Here is a 23,847-nt window from a genome sequence, read left to right on the forward strand (position 1 = left end):
AATGCAGAATAGCTCCCTCCCCTCCCCCAGTGCTGGGGCTTGAACTCAGGGCTAGCACTGCTTTTTCATTCAAGGCTGGCACTCCACCAGTTGAGCCCCCCTCCATTTCTGGCCTTTGCTGGGGCTGACTTTGAACTGTGATCCTCCACGCACAGCCTTTGGAGTAGCTAGGATTACATGTGTGAGGCACCTTGTGCCCAGTAGTTTCTCTTCTAAGAGATCAGGGTGCAGGAGAGCAGGCGTTGGCCTGACAGGCTGTCCTAGGCTCTTAAGGAATAAGGGTGCTCAGTGTGTGTGGTGGCTCTAGAGATTATGGGAGTCCAAAAATTCCTCTGTGCTCTGCACTTAGGTGAGGAACAAGACCCTCCAGATACAGTGGACTGGAGACAATTTAGGAGACATACAGCCCCCCAAGAATTTGGGGCCAATTTCCTTTTCTAGGATCACATGTCTCAAGGACCCCAGATTCCCATTTCCAGGAGTGAGGTGCCTCAGGCAGGCAGTGGCAGGCTACCTGTACCCAGAAGGCAGCCAAGAGTGATGCAGGGAGATGACCAGATGAAGAGCGAGACGACGGATGCTGTAATCCCACGCACCTGCCAGGTGGGAGGATCCTAGTGAGTCCATCAAAAAAAAGAAGTGGAGCTCTGCTGAGCAAAAAAGCTCAGGGACAGTGTCCAGTCCCCAAGCTTAAGCCCCAGGATGAGGAGAGAGAGGGAGAGGGAGAGGGAGAGGGAGATGGGGGAGGGGGAGAGGGAGAGGAAAGGGAAGAGGGAGAGAGGAGGAGCCAGGTGCCAGTGGCTGATGGCTGTAATCGGAGCTATTCAGGAGGCTGAGATCTGAGGATCATGGTTCAAAGAGACTTTTTTTTTTTTTTGGTCAGTCGTGGGGCTGAACTCTGGGCCTGGGCGCTGTCCCTCAGTTCTTCAGCTCAAGGCTAGCGCTCTACCATTTGAGCCACAGTACCACTACTGGCTTTTTCTGCTTATGTGATGCTGAGGAATGGAACCCAGGGCCTCAAGGCAAGCACTCTACCACTGAGCCACCCTCCTAGGTCGAGACCCTTCTCTCTAGTTAATTACTTAAAAACTGAAAGTGGAGTTGTGGCTCAAAGTGGTAGAACTCTAGCCTTATATAAAAAGAGCTCGGGGACAGCACCCAGGCCCTGAGTTCAAGCCCCATAACAGACAAAGAGAAAAAAAGCTGGAGGCATGGCCCTGATCGTAATGGTAGTGCACTTAGCTAGCAAAATGAGGGGAAAGGCACTATCTTGTGTAGGATGAACAGAATGATGAGTCAGGTGACCCATACCTCTTCCTCTTCCTAAGCCGACAACAGATACTCTCTCAATGAACTCCCAAAACTCCTTGGGTGTGTAAACTAATGATTGTCTTGAAAACTTGCTCTCAGGGTTTCTACAGCATCCTCTGCAGAATTGGATATGGTCTCTGGTGCTGCTGTTGGGGTATGAAGTTCTGAGACAGTGTGTCACAAGCCACTAGTCTAAGGGACTCACTGCAGAGCCAAGTGCCCAAGGCTCACAGAATGCCAAGCAGGAGCTCAAGATGGCAGAGGAAAGACCTAGAACTCACAGCTCCAGCACCTAGCCCACTGGCTGAGGGCGTAGTGAGGGCCAATTACAACAAACAAGTGAATGCTTCTGAGCACTGGAGGAGCCAAGGGTAGCATGAGAGTAGCCTTAGGAGGCCTTCCCTTCAACCCCCAACAGCAAGATAAGAAGCTGCAGTCCTGACGACTGTATCGCACTGGAGAGAGGAACAATGTCTGGAGCAATGGAAGAGAGGAAACAGTGAGGTGGTGGAAACCACCAGACAACTCCCTTTGTCTCAGGGGCATAACAAAAGCACAGCAGACTGGGCATTGTCGCCATCTGGTGGCCACTTAGGGGATGTGCTCTGGGAAGGAACGCCGTTGCTGGTCCAGGGCAGTGATGTGTCCTCTCCATCCAAGGTAGAGCAGAGCTTGGCACTTGGCACACAGGTTCTTGTTGGCTGGTGGGGCAGTCCCCACAGGAGGCTTCACCGCCTGTGAACTCCAGGCCAAGTGGCCAATGGGATGCAGTCGGTTTAGGGGGAGGGATGACTCCCCCACCCCACAACTTCACAGAAAAGGACAGCTTTGCGAGACTCCTATGCGAAAGTCACTAGCCCTTGATTTAGTTAGCGGGTCTTTGGTTACCACTATCTGAGGGTAACACACACTTGCTTTTTTAACTCATCCTGAGAAGGGCTCAGGAGTCAGGAGAACAGATGGAACTTAAAGAATGGGCTCAAGAGTCAGAATGGGGGGCTCTCATCTTATTGACCAAGACCCAGCCATGTGCTAAGGTATATACACATTTTATTTAAAAAAGTTTACAGTTTTCATTATACACAACTATTAAGAGGTTATAGTCAGAGGAGGCAGTTGTCTGGTGACAGACGTGCCCACTAGATCACCACAATGCAAGGAGTAAGGTGGAAGGGAAGAGACAGGGCAAAGGAAAAAAAAGCAGTAAAAAGCTTAGATCTCAATTAAGGGCTAGTAGATCCCTTTTATCTTTTCAAGTATCACACAATATGTACCAAATACAATCAGTAAATAGTGGCCATTTCTTCCCAAACTCTCAGCCAAGGCCAGTATCTGCTAAAGCCAGAACCCTGGCCCTTCCTCAGGGGAGTGGAGATCTGTACAGCAAGGCTAACTCGGCCCCAGTGGGTCTTTATTCAGCCCTAAGGGGATGGCCAAGGTGTTCAGTGGCCAGAGAAAGTATAAACATGGATTCAGAAGTCCAAAGAAATGCAGCTTTTATGCCCACTCAGAAACAATTTGATTTCTCCACAAAGCTGTGAGCCCAGTTAGGAATTTGATGAAATGGAAAAAAAAATCTCTTTGCTAACTTGTGTAAATGGCTTTCACTTCTGAGTCATTCCAATCTAGAAGGACCAGATGCCATCGATAATAAAACATCAGTTCCCAAACCTGACCCCATGGAGGCTAGCAGAGGATCTGACATGATTCTCAGCCATCTCAAAAAAAAAAAAAAAAAAAAAAAAAAGCAAGCATCAGACCAAGGCTCACTGGAGCCCTTTGGAGAGCAAACTATGTTTGAAAGTTCGAAGGAACTTGTATCAAGCCAGTCGGCAATTTAGAATAGCCTGTGAAGCAGATGAAAATCATTAGTACTGTAGAGTATATGGAAACTTCCAATCACTTTCTTGCTAGTATTAAGATGCTGGTTGAAACCACAAGTAAACTCAAGGGCAGTAATGAGACTTTGGACAAAAAAAAAAAAAAGCCACAATGTCAGGGTCTAGGTTGGGCACCACTTTGATACCACCCACTGGCCTATGCTGGCCTTCTGGAAGGCTAGGGCAGTAGATGCGGTGCTGCTCGCTATTCTACTTTGCGTGTTGTTTGTCAACAGCATGAGCTCAGTCATCTGAATTGGAGCAAAAGAATGGCTCATGTTGGTAAATCAAAGGTGGGACCTCAAAAACAATGGGTGCTAGGAGAGGCAAACTGGCAGCAGCAGGTCTGAAGGGCTCCAGAGGGCTCAGTCTTCTGGGGCTCTAGAAGCCTCTGCTGCGAGGGAAGGCTGTATCTAAGACGGGGCCCACAGCCCTCGGGAGGCTGCCTCCCAGAGGCTCTAATGGTAGTCTGATCTCCTAGTCTCACCTTGCCCAGGAACAGGGAAGAGTTAGAAAGGTATAGCAGTCAGTTTCTTAGTGAAGAAAAGGCCTAGAACATGCATGGAACCATATTAGTGCCCAGAAAAGAGAAGGTACAGTGTGATTTGTAGAGAGTCACAGGAGCTTCCAGTGCTGAGAGGCCTGGTCACACCTCTGTCACCCACTTGGATGGATGTGCATATGCACGCTGCAGCCACACTGAGCAGTGGCCTCCCTCCGTCTTCACGTGGGAGTTCTACAGAACTCAGAGCCACTGCCGCTGGAGCTCTGGGAGGCGAGAAGGCTGATGTGTTTTTATGGGAGCAAAGTGGATTTCATGAGGGACAGAGCTGTGGCAATACTGCTCACAGATCTGGGAACTTGGTTAAACTAGGTTTTGGTTTTTTTGGACAAGATCAAGTGCAATTATCTGGACTTTTTTTTTTTGGAAAGGTAATTAGAACACTATTGTTTATACAATATTGAAAAAATACATTTTTTTATTGTTTGAATTCAAATCACCACCCAGCACTTCAAGCCTACCTAGTAGCACCTACAGTGAAGGTTACAGCACAGGCAAACTGCTAAAGCAGCAGGGAAGCAAGTGACAGTGCTGCCAGAGACCCTCCCGCCCCCAAAGCAATGAGAAGACAGCGCCATAGGTAAAAGTACACCATTACATGTTAAATAGTTAATATTACCCTCTCAACAAGCCACCAATGCTCCAGAGAACTCAGCACAGTTACTAACCACAGCCCTACAGAACTTCACGTTTTCAACAACCTTTTGCTTCATGCCCGTAATTAACATCAAATAAGCAAATTCTTTATCTTTTTATTTAGGAAAATAATCATGCTAAAAGCAAGTTGTATTCTATATAGATTTTCAAAGAAAAGATTGATTGTGCTTTTTGAATTAAAAAAGATAGGGTATCTTCCAACCTCATTGACCTAAACCTTGTGGAATATAGTACTTCTAAACTAAAAACACACATCAAAAAGAAAAGTTATCCCAGAGGGACGGTTCAGAAGTTGTCTTTAGAAGGTTTTAGGATTGGCTAATTCTGCTATTGTCCCACTGGCTGTGGCAAAAAGAATAGAGCTCTGCCAAAAATGTCTCCAGTTCCCTGCAGATTCTGCAGGCAACACTCAGACGACCTGGGTGCAGGTTAGCTGAGCAAAGCCTGGACCAGCAGCAGGCATGAAAACTGTCTCACTTGCTCTATGTAGGCACACGAGACAAGTGTCCTTCCCTCCCTCCCTCTCTCACTGTATCCTGTCTCCAATCCCTTCTCTCTAGTCAAACTCAGAAGCAAGCTGGTTTTTCCCCAAATCGAGCCACTTTGAGTACAAGATGTCTATTTGTTTCAATTATTACTCAGTGTAAATTACAAATACATGTTTTCACTTCTACAAGCAGATGATGGCCAGGCTAACCCAGGAGTAGCAGCCGGAGGGAAAACAAACCCCAGACATGAAGGAGAGTGCCTCAGGCCTTATGTTCACCAGTCAGGTCGTCTCCTGGCATCTAATGGTCCACTAAGAGGCTTGACCAGAGCGGAGGCTGTCTCTTGGTAGGGCAAGATTAAATTCATAACCTAAGCACAATTCACACAAATTAAAAAAGAAACAACAAAACAAAACAACCCAATCAAACAAGAAACCCCCTCCAGTTTAAAGCTTTTATCCAGGGTAGTGGTCTCCAATGGGCCCAACACCAGATCAGGATGAGTTTCGCTTCTTCCCGTCACTTTTCTCCTCCTGTCCTATCCTCTCAAAAATGGTCTGGATGATAAGCTGCACCCCCAGAAAAAGAATCAGGATCAGAGAACAATTCCCAAAAGTTCTCCAAAGCAAAAAACACTGTGGCTGCAGGTCTAGTAGCATGAAGGGCAGGAATCTACACATAAAAATGTACTCAAAACCCAAGTCAAAAAATATTTTTAAGTTTCATTTTTCCAATTAACTCCCTGTTTTGCACTGCTGCTCCACAGAAACGGCCCCCAGGCCTCACAGAGAAACAGCTGATTTGCACATGGCTGGCTCTACATGCTCCCAAAGCAGGCCTCTTCCTCCCCAATTTTTTCCTTTCCACTCTGAAAAAGCACTATTCTATCTTCATCCAAGAGCTGGTAGGTTTGGTTTGTTTCTTTGGAACCATCGATAAAGAAGCAACTTGTGTAAGTTTCACTCATGTCTAAGTATCAGAGTGGCTATTTCTTTTGACAGTTCAGCAGCACACAGACTGACTTGGCCAATGGACTTATGAATGCATGCATTCGGACCGCATATTGCTACCAAAATGGAATGTGGGAATATGCTATGCACCTCAGGTTGAGAAATGACCAAGAAATCAAGATCTAAAGGGTGATATATAATATATATATATCAATGCTATTATTCATAAAAACCTTGTTTAGTAATAAAAAAAATTGCTTTGTTTAAATATGAATATTATAGTCTGCTTCTCATGGTTAGGAAATAATAGTCTTTCTGAAAAGCAGGTGCTTTTTCTACTACAACTCCATGTCCTGGGCTTCATCTTCCGAAAAGTCAGACATAGAACTCTCTGACGAGCTGTCGCCAGTGCCCTCTTCCTGTTCCTTCAGGGCCTCCTCCGTTGCATATTTCTGGATGTACTCTGTACAAGGGGTAGGAGGAAGAAAACACAGAGAGTAAGTAGACAGACATGTGCTTCAGATTAAAAATCTCTCTCCAGGCAAAGGTAACAAGAATGCCACCAAAGCTAAGGGTAACCACACAGACCGGGGAAGGACATCTAGGATGGGCAACATAGAAAGCCCGACTTGCTGAGTGTAACCTGTGTCACCAGTCTGGAACTCTGCAAGGGCAAGAGAGACGACACCTTACGCTTTTTACTTTCTGTGTTAAGTTCCAAAGAGACAGTAGAAATGATGGCACTTATCTATGATGCCAGCACTCAAGAGGCAGGAGGACTGTTAGCTTTAGACCAGCCTGGGCTTCTTAGGGGGCTTCCCAGATAGAAGAGGACTGGTTAAGATTCCACAGTAATTTATCAGGACCTCCTATGCTTCTCAGATTTGTAGTTGTATAGTGGTGGCTAGCCTAGATCTATTATTGTAGGAAGACATGGATGCTGCTTGTGGGGTTTTAAAGGGACCAGAGAAAGCCACTGTCTGCTCATCAAGAATAGCTGCTATCTGGAGGCACATGGGTTCTATCATGTATTATTTACCTTAAGATTTATGCTGCTGTAGCCTAGGTTGAAAAAGAATTTAAGAACTGCTGAATAAACTTGTTTCCTAAAGCGCACACTGTTTCTATCACTAATAGGATATGATGAGATAGATGGTGGCAATCCCATTAGGAATGCAAGCTGTACTCTGTGTCTATGGAGTTGCAGGGCTATAATTTAGAGGTTGGCAAATGACCATAGGCTGCCAAAGCTGAGGAGCTAGCACAGGGGTCTAGCTAAAAACGTTTCTCTCTTTTTTTTTTTTTTTGGTCAGTCGTGGGGCTTGAACTCTGGGCCTGACTGCTGTCCCTGTACTCTTCAGCTCAAGGCTAGCGCTCTACCACTTGAGCTACAGTGCCACTTCCAGTTTTCTGGTGATTTATTGGAGATAAAAGAGTTTCATGGACTTTCTGGCCCGGGTTAGCTTTGAACTGTGATCCCCAGATCTCAGCCTCCTGAGTAGCTAGGATTACAGGCATGAGCTACCGGCGCCCGGCTCCGTTTCCCACAATTTCTTTACAAACTTTGCACATGTGAGAATTATAGCCCCTATTAGTTTATTATAAATTTATTTAAAAAATTTATGATGAGATCATGAAATAAAACCTCTATTTTGGGGTTGATTAAAGCCTTAGGAATTGCTTCTTGCATAGGAGTTGCTGCATATCAATTTTTTCTTTTTGCCCTGGGAGGGGGGGTACTGGTTTTGGGGCTTGAACTGAGAGACTAGGAGCTGTCCCTGAGCTTTTTGCTCAAGGCCAGTGCTGTACTACTTGAGCCAGAGCTCCACTTCTGGCTTTTTGGTGGCTAGAGTCTCATAGACTTTCCTGCCCAGGCAGGCTTGGCACAGTGATCCTCAAATCTACACCTGAGTAGCTAGGCTTATAGGTGTGAGCTACCAGTGCTCGGCTTTGACATTGCTTTTGACACTATGACACTGCCAGCTTTCTTCAGTATATGCAAGGAAACAAATTTACAAAGTGCTTACTCAGGAGAGGCTTTTCTGGAGTTGTGAAAAGAACAGCAAGGTCACTAGTGAGGAGAAAGAGACAGAAGGCAGTAAGAGCTGAGAGAGGGAGAAAGGGAGAGGAGGAGGAGGTGGTGAGGGAACAGGAAATGGGGAGGGAGGAGGGGAGTGGGAGAAGGAAAAGGAGAGAGGGAGGAAGGGTGAGGAGGAGGGAGGGAGAAGAGGGAGGGAAGGAGAGAGAAAGAGAATGTGGATAGTAGTAGTAGGGCTGGAAACATGTGAAAGGAATCAGCAGAGGGCCCAAGGAGGCCGCGCAACCACCCTGCTAGCTGCAGTGCGGGACAGGCTACTCCAGTGGAAATGCTTAGCTTCATCCAATGTCTGAGACACAAAAACAACCTTAAGAGAGGACTATATTTGTCTTCTTGAAAAATACCTAAAGCAGAATAGAGAGGTTTTATATAGGTAAGTGGTAAATACGTGGAATTAAGTTGTTCTAGGGTTTTCTGTAGGTTTGAAACTACTAAGAGCCAACAGGAGCAGATAAATGAAACTCTGGAAATGGGGTGATTCAAGAGTGCAGATTGAGGAGGGGAGTAAGTCTGAGAAATAATCAGGAGGGACACTTCTAGTTTCCTGTAGGGATAAAGATGGGAGGTTACAGAAAGGCACAGTAGGAAGCAGGGCTGAACTCAGGTTTGATGGCCACAGTTCTTAGACTATTAAGGAAGACAAAATGACCACCAAGATGATTATTTCAGAAAGCTAGAGCTCCCTCAATTACAGCCAGTCATTCTAAGCCAAATGTAGGTAGGGCTCTTTGTAGCAGGACTAGAGCAGATATGCATTAAAATAGTGCTTATGATAAACTGCTGGGGCATATATATTGAACATAAAAACTACAGAAACACATTCTATTGAGATATCTGTGCTTGTAGATGCTGCTAAGTAATTCCTATGTCAAAAAAAAATTTTTTTTTTTTGTCCGTCTTGGGGCTTGAACTCTGGGCCTGGGCGCTGTCCCTCAGCTCTTCAGCTCAAGGCGAGCGCTCTACCACTTGAGCTACAGCGCCACTTCCGGTTTTCTGGTGGTTTATTGGAGATAGGAGTCTCACGGTCTCTCCTGCCCGGGCTGTCTTTGAACCATGATCCTCAGATCTCAGCCTCCTGAGTAGCTAGGATTACAGGCGTGAGCCACCAGCGCCCGGCTCCTATGTCAAAATTTTAACATAATTCCATAACAACTTTATCTAGCTGAAATTAGCTTCTTTTTTCTTAGAATACATATTGGTCTAGGATGAGATTAAAGAACATAAATTAGATATTAATTTGCAAAGCATTTGAGACTTAAGTAAATTAATTTCAGATTTCTACTATATCTAAACAAAAACACCCGACAATATCCTATAGAGGCCTGAGAAGAATAAGGAAAGAAACAGAGGGAAATTATTATTCAATAAGTAGCCCTCAATGCTCCTGTATCTCTTGTACAGTTAGGAGTGACGACTAAGGCATTCAAGTGCTGCTCATAAAATACTTCTATTTGCCATTTCTTGCAAATACACTTTTAAGGGGCCACACCTTCTGAGGAAGCTGGTGCTGTGGATTCTGTGCGGAACACCTAAGCAGACTACGTACATATTCAATCACTTGTTTTGAGTCCCTTTTTTTTTGTGGAATTGTTTTATGTATATAGACTTGTTCACTATGAAGGGTTTCAAATATACAGAGGGCTGGGGGATGTAGCTTTAGTGATAGATTGTTGATTTGAACTGCAATCCTCAGATCTCAGCCTTTGAGTAGCTAGGATTACAGGTGTGAACCACCAGAGCCCAGCAGGAGGACTGTATTTCAAAGCTAGTCCAAACAAAGGTTTACTGAGCCACTCTCCCAACCAATAAAAAGCTGGGTGTGGTGGTGTGTCCCACTACTTAGGAATCATTAATAGAAGATCATGGTTCAGGCTGGCTTGGGCAAAAAAAAAAGTCCCTAAAGCAAAATAAGGGCTAGAGATGTGGCTTAGCAGTAGAGCATCTGCCTGGCAAACATGAGGACAAGTTTAAATCCCAGTATTCCCACCCCCTAAAAAAAAAGAAAAAAGGAAAGAGAACATTGTCCCTGAGCTGCTTTTTTTTTTTTTTTTTTTGCTCAAAGCTAGTACTCTACCACTTGAGCCACAGTGCCTCTTCTGGCCTTTTCTATTTATGTGGTACTGAGGAATCAAACCCAGGGCTTCATGCATGCTAGGCAAGCACTCTAGGTCTAAGCCATAGTCCCAGCCCAAGAGAAAGGTTTTAAATGAGATATTTAAGTTCTTCTGATCCCTCTTTTATGTGCCTCCTAAGTGCCTTGTTACCTTTAATTTTCTGCTTGTATTCTTCTGGTCGGTGGAGGTACATGGCTGCAGCATCACCATTGAGAGGATCTATGGGGTTAGGATAGGCCAACAACTGGGGCAGGAAGGACTCAAATATATTGGTAAGATCTGGAAAAACAAACAGAAACACTTACTGCCTGGAGACATTCAAGTTCACATAAATTCACTTGAATTCAGCAGTCAACTCTGCTTAACTTCTTAGATACTTGACTACACAGGGATGATTTTCCATAACAGTATGCTTTACTACACATGACTTACATTACATATTCACACTTCAATACAACTAGATTTCTAAAAATGTATATTTCATTTGAAGAATTAGATTAAGATATGCCTGATATTTTCTATGAAGGACAATTTTCCCCACTTCTCTTACTTTTCTTGTTGAATTGCTAGGAACTAAATCCAGAGCCTTGTGCATGCTACGCAAGCTCTGTACTATTGAACTATACCAGCCCCATTTCCTCCCGCCCCTCTCCCCCCGTTTGAATTCATTCCGTGTGTGTGTGTGTGTGTGTGTGTGTGTGTGTGTGTGTGTGTGTGTGTGTGTGTGTGTGTGTGTGTGTGTGTGTGTGTGTGTGTGTGTGTGTGTGTGTGTGTGTGTGTGTGTGTGTGTGTGTGTGTGTGTGTTGGGGCTTGAACTCATGGTCTGAGCAAAACTCAGTTTTGCTCAAGGCTAATGCTGTATCAGTTAGCCACTCCACTTTCAGCTTTTTGGTAGTTTAACTGGAGATAAGAGTTCCTTGGACTTTCCTGACAGGGCTGACTTTGAACCAAAATCCTCCAATCTCAGCTTCCTGAGTAGCTAGGATTACAGGTGTGAGCCACCAGTGTACCATCTCATTTTTCAAACTGATAATTTGGAAATACTATGTATTCTACTAATTAAAATTTATGCCCCAATACTCTACAGCCCCCTGTATTCCTAGAAAATGAGTTCGTGATCTTCTATGACTTTCAAAACCTCCACTCTAAAAAGTATTCAGGCACCAGACCTTAAAATAATTGGATAAATTTTTATAGGACTCAACATTTAACTTTTGTTTTCATTCCATTTTTTTTTCCCTTTGGCCAGTCCTGGAGCTTGAACTCAGAGCATGGGCACTGTCCTTGAGCTGCTTGTGCTCAAGGCTAGCACTCTATCGCTTGAGCCACAGCGTCACTTCCCGCTTTTTCTGTTTATGTGGTGCTGAGGAATTGAACACAGGGGTTCATGCATGCTAGTTAAGCACTCTACCACTAAGCCAACATTCTCAGCCCTTGTTTTATTCTCAGCCCTTGTTTTCGTTTTTAAAATTTTTATCCCCCCCCCCAGCATCACTCCCCTCCCACCTCCACAACTTGTTTTCATTTCTTTTGAGAGACAATCTCATTATGTAGATCAGGTTGGCCTCAAACTCTCTTTTGTCTGTCGTGGGGCTTGAACTCTGGGCTAGAGCATTGTTCCTGAGCTCTTCAGCTCAAGGCTAGTGCTCTACCATTTTGAGCTATAGCATAGCACCATTTCTGGTTTTCTGGTTGTTAACTAGAGAACCACAATCCTCAGATCTCAGCCTCCTGAGTAGCTAGGATTACAGGCGGGAGCCACTGGTGACCAGCCAGCTTCAAATTTTTTTTTTTTTTGTCAGTTGTGGGGCCTGAATTCTGGGCCTGGGCGCTGTCCCTCAGCTTTTCAGCTCACAGCTAGAGCTCTACCACTTGAGCCACAGCACCACTTCCGGCTTTTTCTGCTTATGTGGTGTTGAGGAATCGAACCCAGGGCCTCATGCATGCAAGGCCAGCACTCCACAACTGAGTCACCTTCTCAACCCAGTCTCAAATTCTTAATCCTTCCTAAATGCTGGGGTTGTAGGCATGAAATTTCATTGACAATTTCTTTCCTCCTCCCTCCCCAGAAAACTTACTTCCTCTAAATATGTCTTTTCTCAATTTATACACACTTGAAATACCTCATAAAACATGGAAAGTGAGGCTGAGTATGGTGGTACATATACTTGTGATTCCAACATTCTGGAGGCTGAGGCAGGAGGATGGAACTAGAGGCCAACCTAGGTTACACAGTGAAATAATTTCTCAAAAATTAAAAAAATAAAAACACTGAAAATTCAAGTTTTTCCCCCTTTAATTTTGGGTGAGTGAATTACTAAGGCAGTGACAGAAACAGTGTTATCCCAGAGGAGACAGGGATAACAGCTGTATTAATATCAATATTAGTAATGACAATGGCAACAGATAATCACTTTAGTGGCATTAAAGTACAAGCCAGGTTTTTATAAAAACAAGACAGGTCTTGTTATGTAGGCCAAGCTGCCCTTGAACTCTCATCCTTTGCCTCAGGCCTTTCTAGTGTTGAGATTACAGGTGTGTGTACCATGGCCAGGTTTTTTTTTTTGTAGGTTGTGGAGGCTGAACTCTGGGCCTGGGCTCTGTCCCTCAGCTCTTCAGCTCAAGGCTAGAGCCCTAGCACTTGAGCCACAGCACCACTTCCAGCCTTTTTCTGCTAATGTGGTGCTGAGGAATTGAACCCAGGGCCTCAAGCATGCAAGTCAAGCACTCTACCACTGAACCTCTTTCCCAGCCCCCATGGCCAGTTTAGTCAGGTATTTTTTTTTCTCTCCCTTCTCTCAATGCTAGTGTTTACCACTTGAGACACAGTTCCACTACTGACTTTTCTGTGTGTGTTAATTAGACATAAGAGTTTCACAGACTTGGGCGGGGATGGTGGCTCAGTGGTAGAGTACTTGCTTTGCATGCATGAGGTCTTTTTTTTTATTATTATTATTATTTTGTCGGTCGTGGGCCTTGAACTCTGGGCCTGAGCACTGTCCCTCAGCTCTTCAGCTCAAGGCTAGAGCTCTACCACTTGAGCTACAGCACCATTTCCGGTTTTCTGGTCGTTTATTGGAGATAAGTGTTTCACAGACTTTCCTGCCCGGGTTGGCTTTGAAACACCATCTTCAGATCTAAGCCTCCTGAGTAGCTAGGATTACAGGTGTGAGCCACCAGCGCCCAGCTAATGCATGAGGTCTTAGGTTCAATTCCCTAGCACCACATAAATGGGGGGAAAAAAAAGCAGGAAGTGGCGCTGTGGCTCAAGTGGTAGAGCGCTAGCCTTGAGCTGAAGAGCTGAGGGACAGTGAAGGCCCCATGACGGACAAAAAAAAAAGTTTCACAGACTTCCCTGCCTGGGCTGGCTTTGAGCTGCAATCTTTAGATCTCAGCTTCTTGAGTAGCTAGGATTACAGGCATGAGCCACTGTCACCTGACTTGGTCAGGCACTCTTGTCAAACTTGTTACCCCCTCCCCTCATTTTTCTCCTACTTTCCCTCTCCTCCATTCTCCGCCCAAGTGGTACAGACCATTTCCAACATATTGTCTTGTGTATACCGCTGTTACATTGGCTTCCCTGAAACCTTGTCCTTTGTCTCACCATTCTGTTTTTCCCCTTCCCTTCCCTAATTCAAATAAACATATATACAATACTAGGATACCAAAATCAAATACAGTGACAACAGGGGATATACCACAGGGGGAAGAACATACAAAAGAAACAAAAAAATCATGTAGTACATTAAAAGCAGAAAACAACGAAGAAAAACCTCATGTCCATGTCTTGGAGTTCATTTCACTTAGCATCATCTTATATGATCATATGTACATAGCTACTGAACTATTTTGCTCATCTGCTAAGATTATCCTAGACATACCATGGGACCTAATTTTCTTTGGGTCTGCTTACTTTAATATGATTTTTTCCAAACCTTTTCATTTCCTTACAAATGGGGTGGTATCATTCTTTCTTGATCCATTCATCTACTGAGAGGCATCTGGGTTGGTTCCATATTTTAGCTATGGTGAATAATGCTATGATAAAATTAGTTATACTGGTAGCTTTAGTATGGCCTTGTTTGTGATCTTCTGAGTAAATGCCTAGAAGTAGGATTGCTGGGTCATAGGGGAGCTCTAGGGGTAGTCTTTTGAGGAACCTCTATACTGCTTTCCAGAATGGTTGAACAAGTTTACATTCCCACCAACAGTGCAGTAGCGTTCCCATTACAGGAGGAATGGGAGAAAGTCTAGGGCTCCTTGGCACAGGCTGAATTTTCTTAATAAAGACCCAGACACACAACAAATCAAAGAAAGGTTGAACAAATGGGATTGCATTAAACTACAGAGCTTTTGCATGGCAAAGGACATAGCAAGATCAATAGAAAGCCCACGGATTGGGAGAAGATCTTCAATAGCCATGTAACAGACAAGGGACTCATATCTAAAATATACTTGGAACTCAAAAAATTAAATCCCCCAAAATCAGATCCTCAAAGAAACAACTGCCCCATTAACAAGTGGGCTAAAGAGAGACTTCTCTGAATAGGAAATAAGAATGGCCAATAAACACATTAAGAAATACTCAACTTCTCTGGCCATAAAGAAATGCAAATCAAAACAACGTTGAGATTCCACTTCAGACACTCTGGTCAGGTACTCTGAAGCACTTAGTTCATGCATTTAAATTTACTGTAACATATGGTATGGGTAACCATTACTATCTCCATCTTTGTTTGTGCTGGTCCTGGGGCTTGAACTCAGGGCCTAGGAGCTGTACCTGGAGCTTTCTTGTGCTTGAGGCTAGTGCTCTACCACAGGAGCCACTACTTTACTTTTAGCTTTCTGATGATTAATTGGAAATAAATCTCATGGACTTTCTTGCCCGGGATGGCTTCAAACCATGATCTTCAGATCTCAGCCTTCTAATTAGCTAGGATTACAGCCATGGGCTACTGGTGCCTGGCTTTCAGTCTTCATTTTACATGTAAAGAAACTAAGGTACAAGCCGGCGCTGGTGGCTAACGCCTATAATCCTAGCTACTCAGGAGGCTAAGATCTGAGGCTTTCGGTTCAAAGCCAGCCTGGGCAGGCAAGACCGTGAGACTCCTATCTCCAATAAACCACCAGAAAACCTGAAGTGGCACTGTAGCTCAAGTGGTAGAGCGTTTGCCTTGAGCTGAAGAGCTGAGGGACAGCGCCCAGGCCCAGAGTTCAAGCCCCATGACTGACCAAAAAAAAAAAAAAAGAAAAAGAAAAAGAAACTAAGATACAGAGGTTAAAGTAATTTGCCCAAGAAGCTGGATTTCGAAGCTGGATTTCAAACCTGGGCTTCTTCATTATGCTGTTAACTTTCATGATGGGGCAAGTGCCCCATACATGCAGCACAATTTTATACCCTATTGTCAGGGAAGCTAAAGCATGATCTAGGGTAAGCCTTCCCCTCCCTAAAGCTGCCCTTTCTCATAAGCTCAAGGTCAGCAGGATGAGCTTTAAGGAGAGGCTGTCTAGGCCTCTATGGCACGTTACAGAGGCCGTGTGTTAATTGAGTGACTCAACACTAGAAGAGGTCCTTACTGTTCATACACGCTTGCTCACAGAGGATGTGAGGGTGTTTCCTGTTTTTATTATAGGTGTTGCTCAAAAGGATTAGTTACTGAATGCTCCTACCAAACAACAAGAACCTTAAAAAATGGAAGTATAGTTTTTGTTCTTTTTAAGTAATGTTCAGAGGTGCTTCGAAGCTAGAGAAATAGTACAGATAATGGAAGTGTCCAGTGTTCCAGAAAGATCTTATATCTTTTCCTACTAATAAGTTTCCTCAAGCTACTAATAAGTCACTTTCCTTATGCTTGTTCTAAACAAAAACACTGAACTATTGGGTCTTCCTGTTTCTGTGTCTTGCTGCATTAACACACCTTTGATCTATTTCTACAGATGTGCTGAGTCACCTCTACAAAATGGAAAAGTCCAGAGTGGTTTTGGGTGGAGAACAGCTGCTACAGGCCAGGAAGTTCTGGCTCTGGCCCTTTAGAGCAATGAGGCATTCCTCAAAATCACCAGCACAGTCATGACTAAGCGAGAGTCCCACCAAAAGGAGCTGCTCTCCCATGTACATCGAGAAAATCTTCTGTCTAGGTGAAGATGTGAGGCTATAGAAATAGCAAGGATATAGCCCTGAGCATGTACATGACCCTAAGGTATTCAATCCCTAGCCCCACAGTAAGAAAGAGGGAGGAAGGGAAGGATGGAAGATAAGAAGGAATAGGGAAAGGAAAGGAAGGGAAGGAAAAGGAAGGGAAAAGAAGGAAGGGAAGGAGGAGGGAGGAAAGGGGAAGGGAGGGGAGAAAGAAGGTATGAAGATAGAAAGGAAAGAAGGAAGGAAAAAAGGGAGGAAGGAAAAAAAGGAAGGGAAGTCTTGACACTGCAGAGGCTCTACCTACTTGAGTTGCTTTCCCTGACCAATACACCTCTCTTTTCTGCACTCTGTGGTCACCACCACCACCATCTTCTACTGGAGAAGCAGTATTCCAAACCATAGGCAGTGAGAGGTGAATCCAGTTTAGAGGCATTTAAGGCTGTTTTAGAGGAGAATAGGTGGGGCAGATATCACCTAAAACATTGTGGATAGCTGGCAGAGCAAATTCCATTAGGCTGCACTGTCACCTCATTGTTGAACAATAGATGAAAACCTAAAAGAGCACAAGCCTAATCTCAGGCTTTCTACTGACTTGCTCTTTAACTAGGGCAGGTATCTTCCTCTTTGCATTTCAATTTCTTCATCTGCAAAAAGAGAAGTATAACACAGCTGTTCCTTATCAGGAAGAATTACACACCACTAAAAATGATTATAAAAGAAAACTTCAGCCAGGTGCCAGTGGCTCATGCCTGTAATTCTAGCTATTCAGGAAGCTGAGCTCTAAGGATAATGGTTCATAGCCAACCCAGGGCAAGAAAGTCCATGAGACTCTTATCTCCAATTATCCAATTAGCCACTCAAGTAGTAGAGTACTAGGCTTTAAGCAAAAAGCACTTGGGACAGTGCCCAGACTCTGAGTTCAAGCCCCAGGACTAGAAGGAAAAAAAAAAAAAAAAAAAGATGGTCCATAGTTTAAAGGAGAAAACACAGCAGGAGATCATATTATTTCATGTTTTATTTTTGGTTATTTCATAAACCAATGATGACAAGTTATTTCTTTCTCCTCTATTTCCTTTGAACGTCACAGTGGAAAATTCTGTACAATATGCTGTTTTCTCCAGGTTCAAATTCTATAGATGCTTAACCAGAAACTACAATTAGCAAGCGGGGATCTGAGGGAGTTTTACTTGCGCTGTCTTCATGCTCTTCAGATTGCACATTGAAAATAAACAAATGCTATACCACAAAAAAATACCTCATCATATAATATAGCCATGGGCAGGTGTCAAGAACCACTACAGGCACCCCACCTAATCCATTGCTTTCCACTACACTTGTTCCTGACAATCAACAAGGCTTGGGCCTTTTTTTGGGGGTGGGGATGGGGGCAGTCTTGGGGCCTGAATTCAGGGCCAGAGCACTATCCTTGAGCTTTTGCACTGGAGGCTCTCTACCACTAGAGCCACAGCTCCATGATCAGCTTTTTTGGTAATTAATTGGAGATAAGAATTTCATGGACTGGGCTGGGAAGGTGGCTCAGTGGTAGAGCGCTTGCCTTGCATTCATGAGGCCCGGGTTCGATTCCTCAGCACCACATAAGCAAAAAGAAAAAAGCCGGAAGTGGTGCTGTGGCTTAAGTGGTAGAGTGCTAGCCTTGAGCTGAAGAGCTGAGGGACAGCACCCAGGCCCAGAGTTCAGGCCCCATGACCGGACCCACCCCCAAAAAAACAAAAACAAAAACCAAACAAAAACAAGAATTTCATGGATTTTTCTGCCTGGGTTGGCTTCAAAACACCATCCTTAGATCTCAGCCCTCTGAGTAGCTAGGAGTACAGACATGAGCCACCAGGACCCAGCTTGAGCTCCTTTTTAAGAACAAATTAACATTGGTAGTAAAAATTTATTTCAAGAAACACCAACCTCTTGCTGGGTGGTGGTGGCTCGTGCCTGTAATCCTAGCTACTCAGGAGGCTGAGATCTGAGGATCGAGGTTCAAAGCCAGTCCGGGCAGGAAAGACCGTGAGACTCCTATCTCCAATAAACCACCAGAAAACCAGAAGTGGCGCTGTGGCTCAAGTGGTAGAGCGCTTGCCTTGAGCTGAAGAGCTGAGGGACAGTGCCCAGGCCCAGAGTTCAAGCCCCATGACCGACAAAAAAAAAAAAAAAAAAAAAGAAACACCAACCTCTTGCAGTATAAGAGTATAAGTAGTGTACTTATATTTTAAAAGTCAGCTGTTGGGGGCTGGGAAGATGGCTCAGTGGTACAGTGCTTGCCTTGCATGCATGAGGCCCTGGGTTCGATTCCTCAGCACCACATAAGCAGGAAAAAAAAAAGCCGGAAGTGGCGCTGTGGTTCAAGTGGTAGAGCTCTAGCCTTGAGCTGAAGAGCTGAGGGATAGCGCCCAGGCCCAGAGTTCAGGCCCACAACTGGACCCCCCCCCAAAAAAAAAAAAAATAAAAGTCAGCTGTTGGGCCAGGCACCTGTAATCCTAGCTACTCAGGAAGCTGAGATCTGAGGATCCCAGTCCAAAGCCAGCCAAGGCAAGAAAGTCTCTGAGACTCTTATCTCCAATAAACCACTCAAAAAAACTGGAAGTGGTGCTATGGCTCAAGTGGTAGAGCGCTAGCCTTGAGCTGGAGAGCTGAGGGACAGTTCCCAGGTTCATAGTTCAAGCCCCATGAGACACACACACACACACACACACACACACACACACACACACACACACACACACACACACACACACACACACACACACACACACACACACACACACACACACACACACAAAATTAGCTATTGGAGGGCCGACACTGTTCAAAAGGAAATGTTCTCTACCTGAATAAAGTAACTGTAACCCCTCTGTATATCACCCTTACAGTAAGTTAGCTATATACACATTCACTCTGAGAAGCCTATCATCTTGTAATTTTAAAGGAATAAGTCTATGCTGATAACTACCAAATCATTACAATTGGTTCTTTATGTTTCTAATTTTATCAGACTGAATGTGCCTCAAATTACTTTTCTGAAAATCCATTCTCTTCTAATACAAAGGGTAGTCTGACTTTAACATTCTGGCCCCTTGGTCTACAAACCTCTGGAAGGAATCTGGTTGGGCTTCCTTTCCATACTCCATGTCCTCAGCTCTTAAACTCTAACTGCCTCCAGCTGTGTGTGGTGGAGCTCCTGACTGTAATCTGGATTGCACTTTTGAGGCCAGACCAGGAGTAAGTGAGCAGAACCCCTTTCAACTAACAGCTGGGTGTGGTGGTGCACATCTATGGTCCCACCTGTGAAAGAGGGAGGAAGGGAGAGGCGGGAGGCTGGGGTCTAAGACCAGCACCAGGCAAAAAGCAAAAACAACAAAAACAAAAAACAAAAAGTAAGTCTCTAGCTCCTCTTCTACTTCCCCGGGCATGACTGTCAAGATGGACATGTCATTTTAGCTCTGGATCAGGACAGCTACTTCCTGGATGGTCTCCAAGGCTCTAAACTCCACCTCTGTAACCAGAGAAAACTTCCTTAAAACAAATGATCACTCAGGTGATTTCTCATAAAGAGCGACTTCTTTTGCTCTCCTTCAAATTGTCCTACTCTTGGTACTAAGCAAACTTGAATTCATTTCACAGAGGGGAGCTCTGTGGGACTCTTGGCTGCCCAAGATGAAAACTACAGAGACAGCCATTACACTCTCTGGTCTATAATTCAGTAAGTAGGGCTGTAAGAGGAGAAAGGAAACCCTATTCTCAACTAGAGGGGAAAAAGTTGTACAAAAATCTAGGACATCAATTCTTGTGGTCTAGAACTAGTGATTCCTTCTGTGAAAGGAAAATTTTTTCCTTCGAATTCTGGTCAGAATAGTTGAAACTGTAAGTAGTTGTAAGTTGGGATCACCCAGGAATTTCAACTGTATACTTCATGCCCTTGACCAGGAGAAAACCAGCCACTGATCTTTCTAAATCTCATAGGTTGACTTTTGCCTATCTTATGACAAACTATTGAATTCATCATCAACTGCTAAACACATCATGAATTTACAATATATGTTCAGAATAAAGCCAATTATAAAATTTCTTAAATTATTGTCAAATTATAAAATTGGACAATTTTGAGGGAGGAATACCTACTGTATTTGTATGTGTGTGCTGTGTATGCGCGTGAATATCAAATTTTGGGGGGTAAGTTGAAATAAGAACAAGATTGCCATATCTATTTTGGTTTGATAATTTTGGGATAATTAAAAAAATCATTTAACAGCTCCTAAGAAATTGGAATAATAAGTCGGGCGCTGGTGGCTCATGCCTGTAATCCTAGCTACTCAGGAGGCTGAGATCTGAGGATCGAGGTTCAAAGCCAGACCGGGCAGGAAAGTCCGTGAGACTCTTATCTCCAATAAACCACTAGGAAACCAGAAGTGGTGCTGTGGCTCAAGTGGTAGAGTGCTCGCTTTGAACTGAAGAGCTGAGGGACAGCATTCAGGCCCAGAGTTCAAGCCCCATAACCAACAAGAATAATAATGCTTTTGAGTTTGTGACTTTTTGCCTTAGTTACAAGTATGAGTATTATAAAGCAATGAAATTCTAGCAAAAAAGGAAAAGTGGTCAAAAACTTATTCTGTCAACCGAAGAATGCTGCAGTACAAATAACTAAGTAGTTGTAATTGAAAAAACTTAGTAACAAAGGGCCCTAAAAGATAGTATGAAACAGGCAGACTTCAAAAAAGAAATGTTCTAGCCGGGCGCTGATGGCTCACGTCTGTAATCCTAGCTACTCAGGAGGCTGAGATCTGAGGATCGCGGTTCAAAGCCAGCCCGGGCAGGAGAGACCGTGAGACTCCTATCTCCAATAAACCACCAGAAAACCGGAAGTGGCGCTGTAGCTCAAGTGGTAGAGCGCTCGCCTTGAGCTGAAGAGCTGAGGGACAGCGCCCAGGCCCAGAGTTCAAGCCCCACGACCGACCAAAAAAACAAACAAACAAACAAACAAACAAACAAAAAGAAATGTTCTAAAGATTAAAAGTAACATTGTCTACAATAATTGATGTGAACTACCCTCAGTGACACAGTGGTCTTATCTTGCTGTTATGAGGGCATATATAGGTGGCAGAGCTGTGCACCACAAAGGCTTCCTGTGTGGCACAGGCTACTCTGGCCATAGGTTTGCCATCCCAAACTCTGTGAATGCTAACATGCCACTGCCAATCTGTAAAGATAAAACTCAAGAATGCCTGCACTTAAGAGTATGAACTGTGAAAAGATGGGGAAGGACAATGGCAGGAGTGACATTGCTCTAGATACATTATTCATACTCTGACATGTTCAATTGAGACTCATTCAAACTACTTTTTTTTTTTTTTGGTTGGTCGTGGGGCTTGAACTCTGGGCTTGGGCGCTGTCCCTGTGCTCTTCAGCTCAAGGCGAGTGCTCTACTGCTAGAGCCACAGCACCATTTCCAGTTTTCTAGTGGTTTATTGGAGATAAGAGTCTCACGAACTTTCCTGCCCAGGCTGACTCTGAACCGGGATCCTCAGATCTCAGCCTCCTGAGTAGCTAGGATTACAGGTGTGAGCCACTGGTGCCTGGCTTCAAACTACTCTTTAAAATAGAATATATATTATTACTTCACTGATAGGGTCTGATATGCGGTTAAAATACATAAAATGTCAAAGTCATAACTCATATATGTTCATGTTAGCCTGTAGAATCTTTTTCCGGTTTTTCTCTTTTTGCTTATGAGGTGCTGAGAATCAAACCCAGGGCCTCATGTATGCAAGGCAAGCGCTCTACCACTGAGCCCCTTCCCAGCCCAGTCTGTAGAATCTTTTAAGATAAAATGTCTTAACATAGACAAATCTGAACAGACCAAAACATTTCCCTTTCAATTAAAAAAAAAAAGCTGGGTGCTGGTGGCTCACTTCTGTAATCCTACCTACTCAGGAAGATGAGATCCATGGATTGCAGTTCAAAGCCAGCCCAAGCAGGAGAGGCCATGAATGAGACTCTCATCTCCAATAAACCACTCAGAAACCTGGAAGTGGCACTGTGGCTCAGGTGGTAGAGCTTTGCCTTGAGCTGAAGAGCTAAGGGATAGCACCCAGGCCAAGTTCAAGCCCCACAAGTAACAACAACAACAACAAAAATCTGGGCGCTGGTGGCTCACGCCTGTAATCGTAGATCAGGAGGCTGAGATCTGAGGATCTTGGTTCAAAAGCCAGCCCGAGCAGGAAAGTCTGTAAGACTCTGATCACTAATAAATCACCAGAAAACCTTAAGTGGCGCTGTGGCTCAAGTGGTAGAGCACTAGCCTTGAGTTGAAAAGCTCAGGGACAGTGCCCAGGCCCAGAATTCAAGCCCCATGACCAACCAAACCAATCCAAACCAAACAAAACAATAACAACAACAACAAAAAGGAAGAAGGTAGAACTACTGGCAGGAATTAAATAGTCAAACACCAGAAGAACTTTTGTCATATACACGACATTTAACTCATCTTACTTCGTGAGAACAGTTTGGCTTTAATGTGTTCTAAGCTTTGAAACTGGAATTCTGTGGTCTGTGTAAAAGGGTAATGTCAAAGAAGCAGAATTCTAAAACCCAGAGAACAGCAGATGTGCTTTGCTAAGTGATGATCATCAGCTTACCAACTTAGAGTGATTACAGAATAGAGACTTGTTTTAAAACATTTCAAACTACAGCTACAACATTCTAGCTACAAAAAACATTTGCTATTTATTACTTAATTGTGGCCCCTCTCCCCCAATGTATTTAAACTGCAGAGATGTGCAGAAGAAAGTGCAAGTTTCTATATAGGTTAGAATGAAGGAAACAGTTCTTGTTCATAAAAACTATTGTTCATTACCTTGTCAATCTCAAAATACATCTCACCTTACCAAGGTGGTTTTAGAGGTCATTCTAGTTTAAACTTTGCAAGACCTTGCTTACATGAAGAGACTGAAAGCTAGAACATGGTAATAGGTTTTGTTATTAACTTTCCTGAAATGAGGACAGTTAATATGTAATTAGCTAGTCATGTATTCTTGAGATTATACTAAAACTTGTTCTTAAGGTTTTTAATTTCTAGGCAATAATTTAGTTGTCATTAATGTCAGAAAAGATTTAATAAGAGATAACTTCACACAATTATGAGCCAAGTCTCTACACATGGGGCAGAATTTATCTGTACATCATAATCTCTCTCTCTCTCTAACATATACACACACAAGAAAAAAATTAAGGTTACATGTCCACATAATCAAGAATAAACCTTGGTTCCCAAGCCATAACAGAACTTGCTTTGGCTGGCTGGCTGATGTTCTTCAATTCACAAAATGTGGACCATTCCATGGTTCTAATGCTGATTGCCAGTGAAGATGGTACTCAAAATGAAATTTTCTAAATTGCTAATCCAATAAAATCCATTTTCTGTGATAAACATTTAAAATTTGGAACCACATAATAATACCACTTCAGAAGATTCCCAAGATGAAAAAAGTTCATTATGGAGTAAGCTAAGTAATATCAATGCTAGCAAATCCAAAATCAGTTTGTATGTATGTGGTGGTGATGTGGTACTGAGGCTTGAACTCAAGGTCTTAATGCTCAGGCTCAGCTTGCTTGCTCACAGTTGGCATTCTACCACTCAGGC

General features: G+C 43.8%; 1 protein-coding gene across 1 annotated transcript in view; it reads right to left on the bottom strand.

The window, feature by feature from the left end:
* Positions 1-2,344: 2,344 nt before the first annotated feature.
* Positions 2,345-23,847, bottom strand: part of Ube2h (ubiquitin conjugating enzyme E2 H) — a 98,428-nt gene continuing 76,925 nt past the window's right edge. Inside the window, exons 6-7 of the mRNA XM_069996757.1 lie at positions 10,211-10,339; positions 2,345-6,311 (exon numbers count right to left, since the gene is read on the bottom strand). Coding sequence (XP_069852858.1) covers positions 6,187-6,311; positions 10,211-10,339 — 254 coding nt within the window. The 3' untranslated portion in view covers positions 2,345-6,186. The remainder of the gene's footprint in view (positions 6,312-10,210; positions 10,340-23,847) is intronic.

This window comes from Dipodomys merriami, unplaced genomic scaffold, assembly GCF_024711535.1.
Source record: "Dipodomys merriami isolate MVZ:Mamm:240054 unplaced genomic scaffold, mDipMer1.0.p SCAF_5, whole genome shotgun sequence".
Classification (NCBI taxonomy): Eukaryota; Metazoa; Chordata; class Mammalia; order Rodentia; family Heteromyidae; genus Dipodomys; species Dipodomys merriami.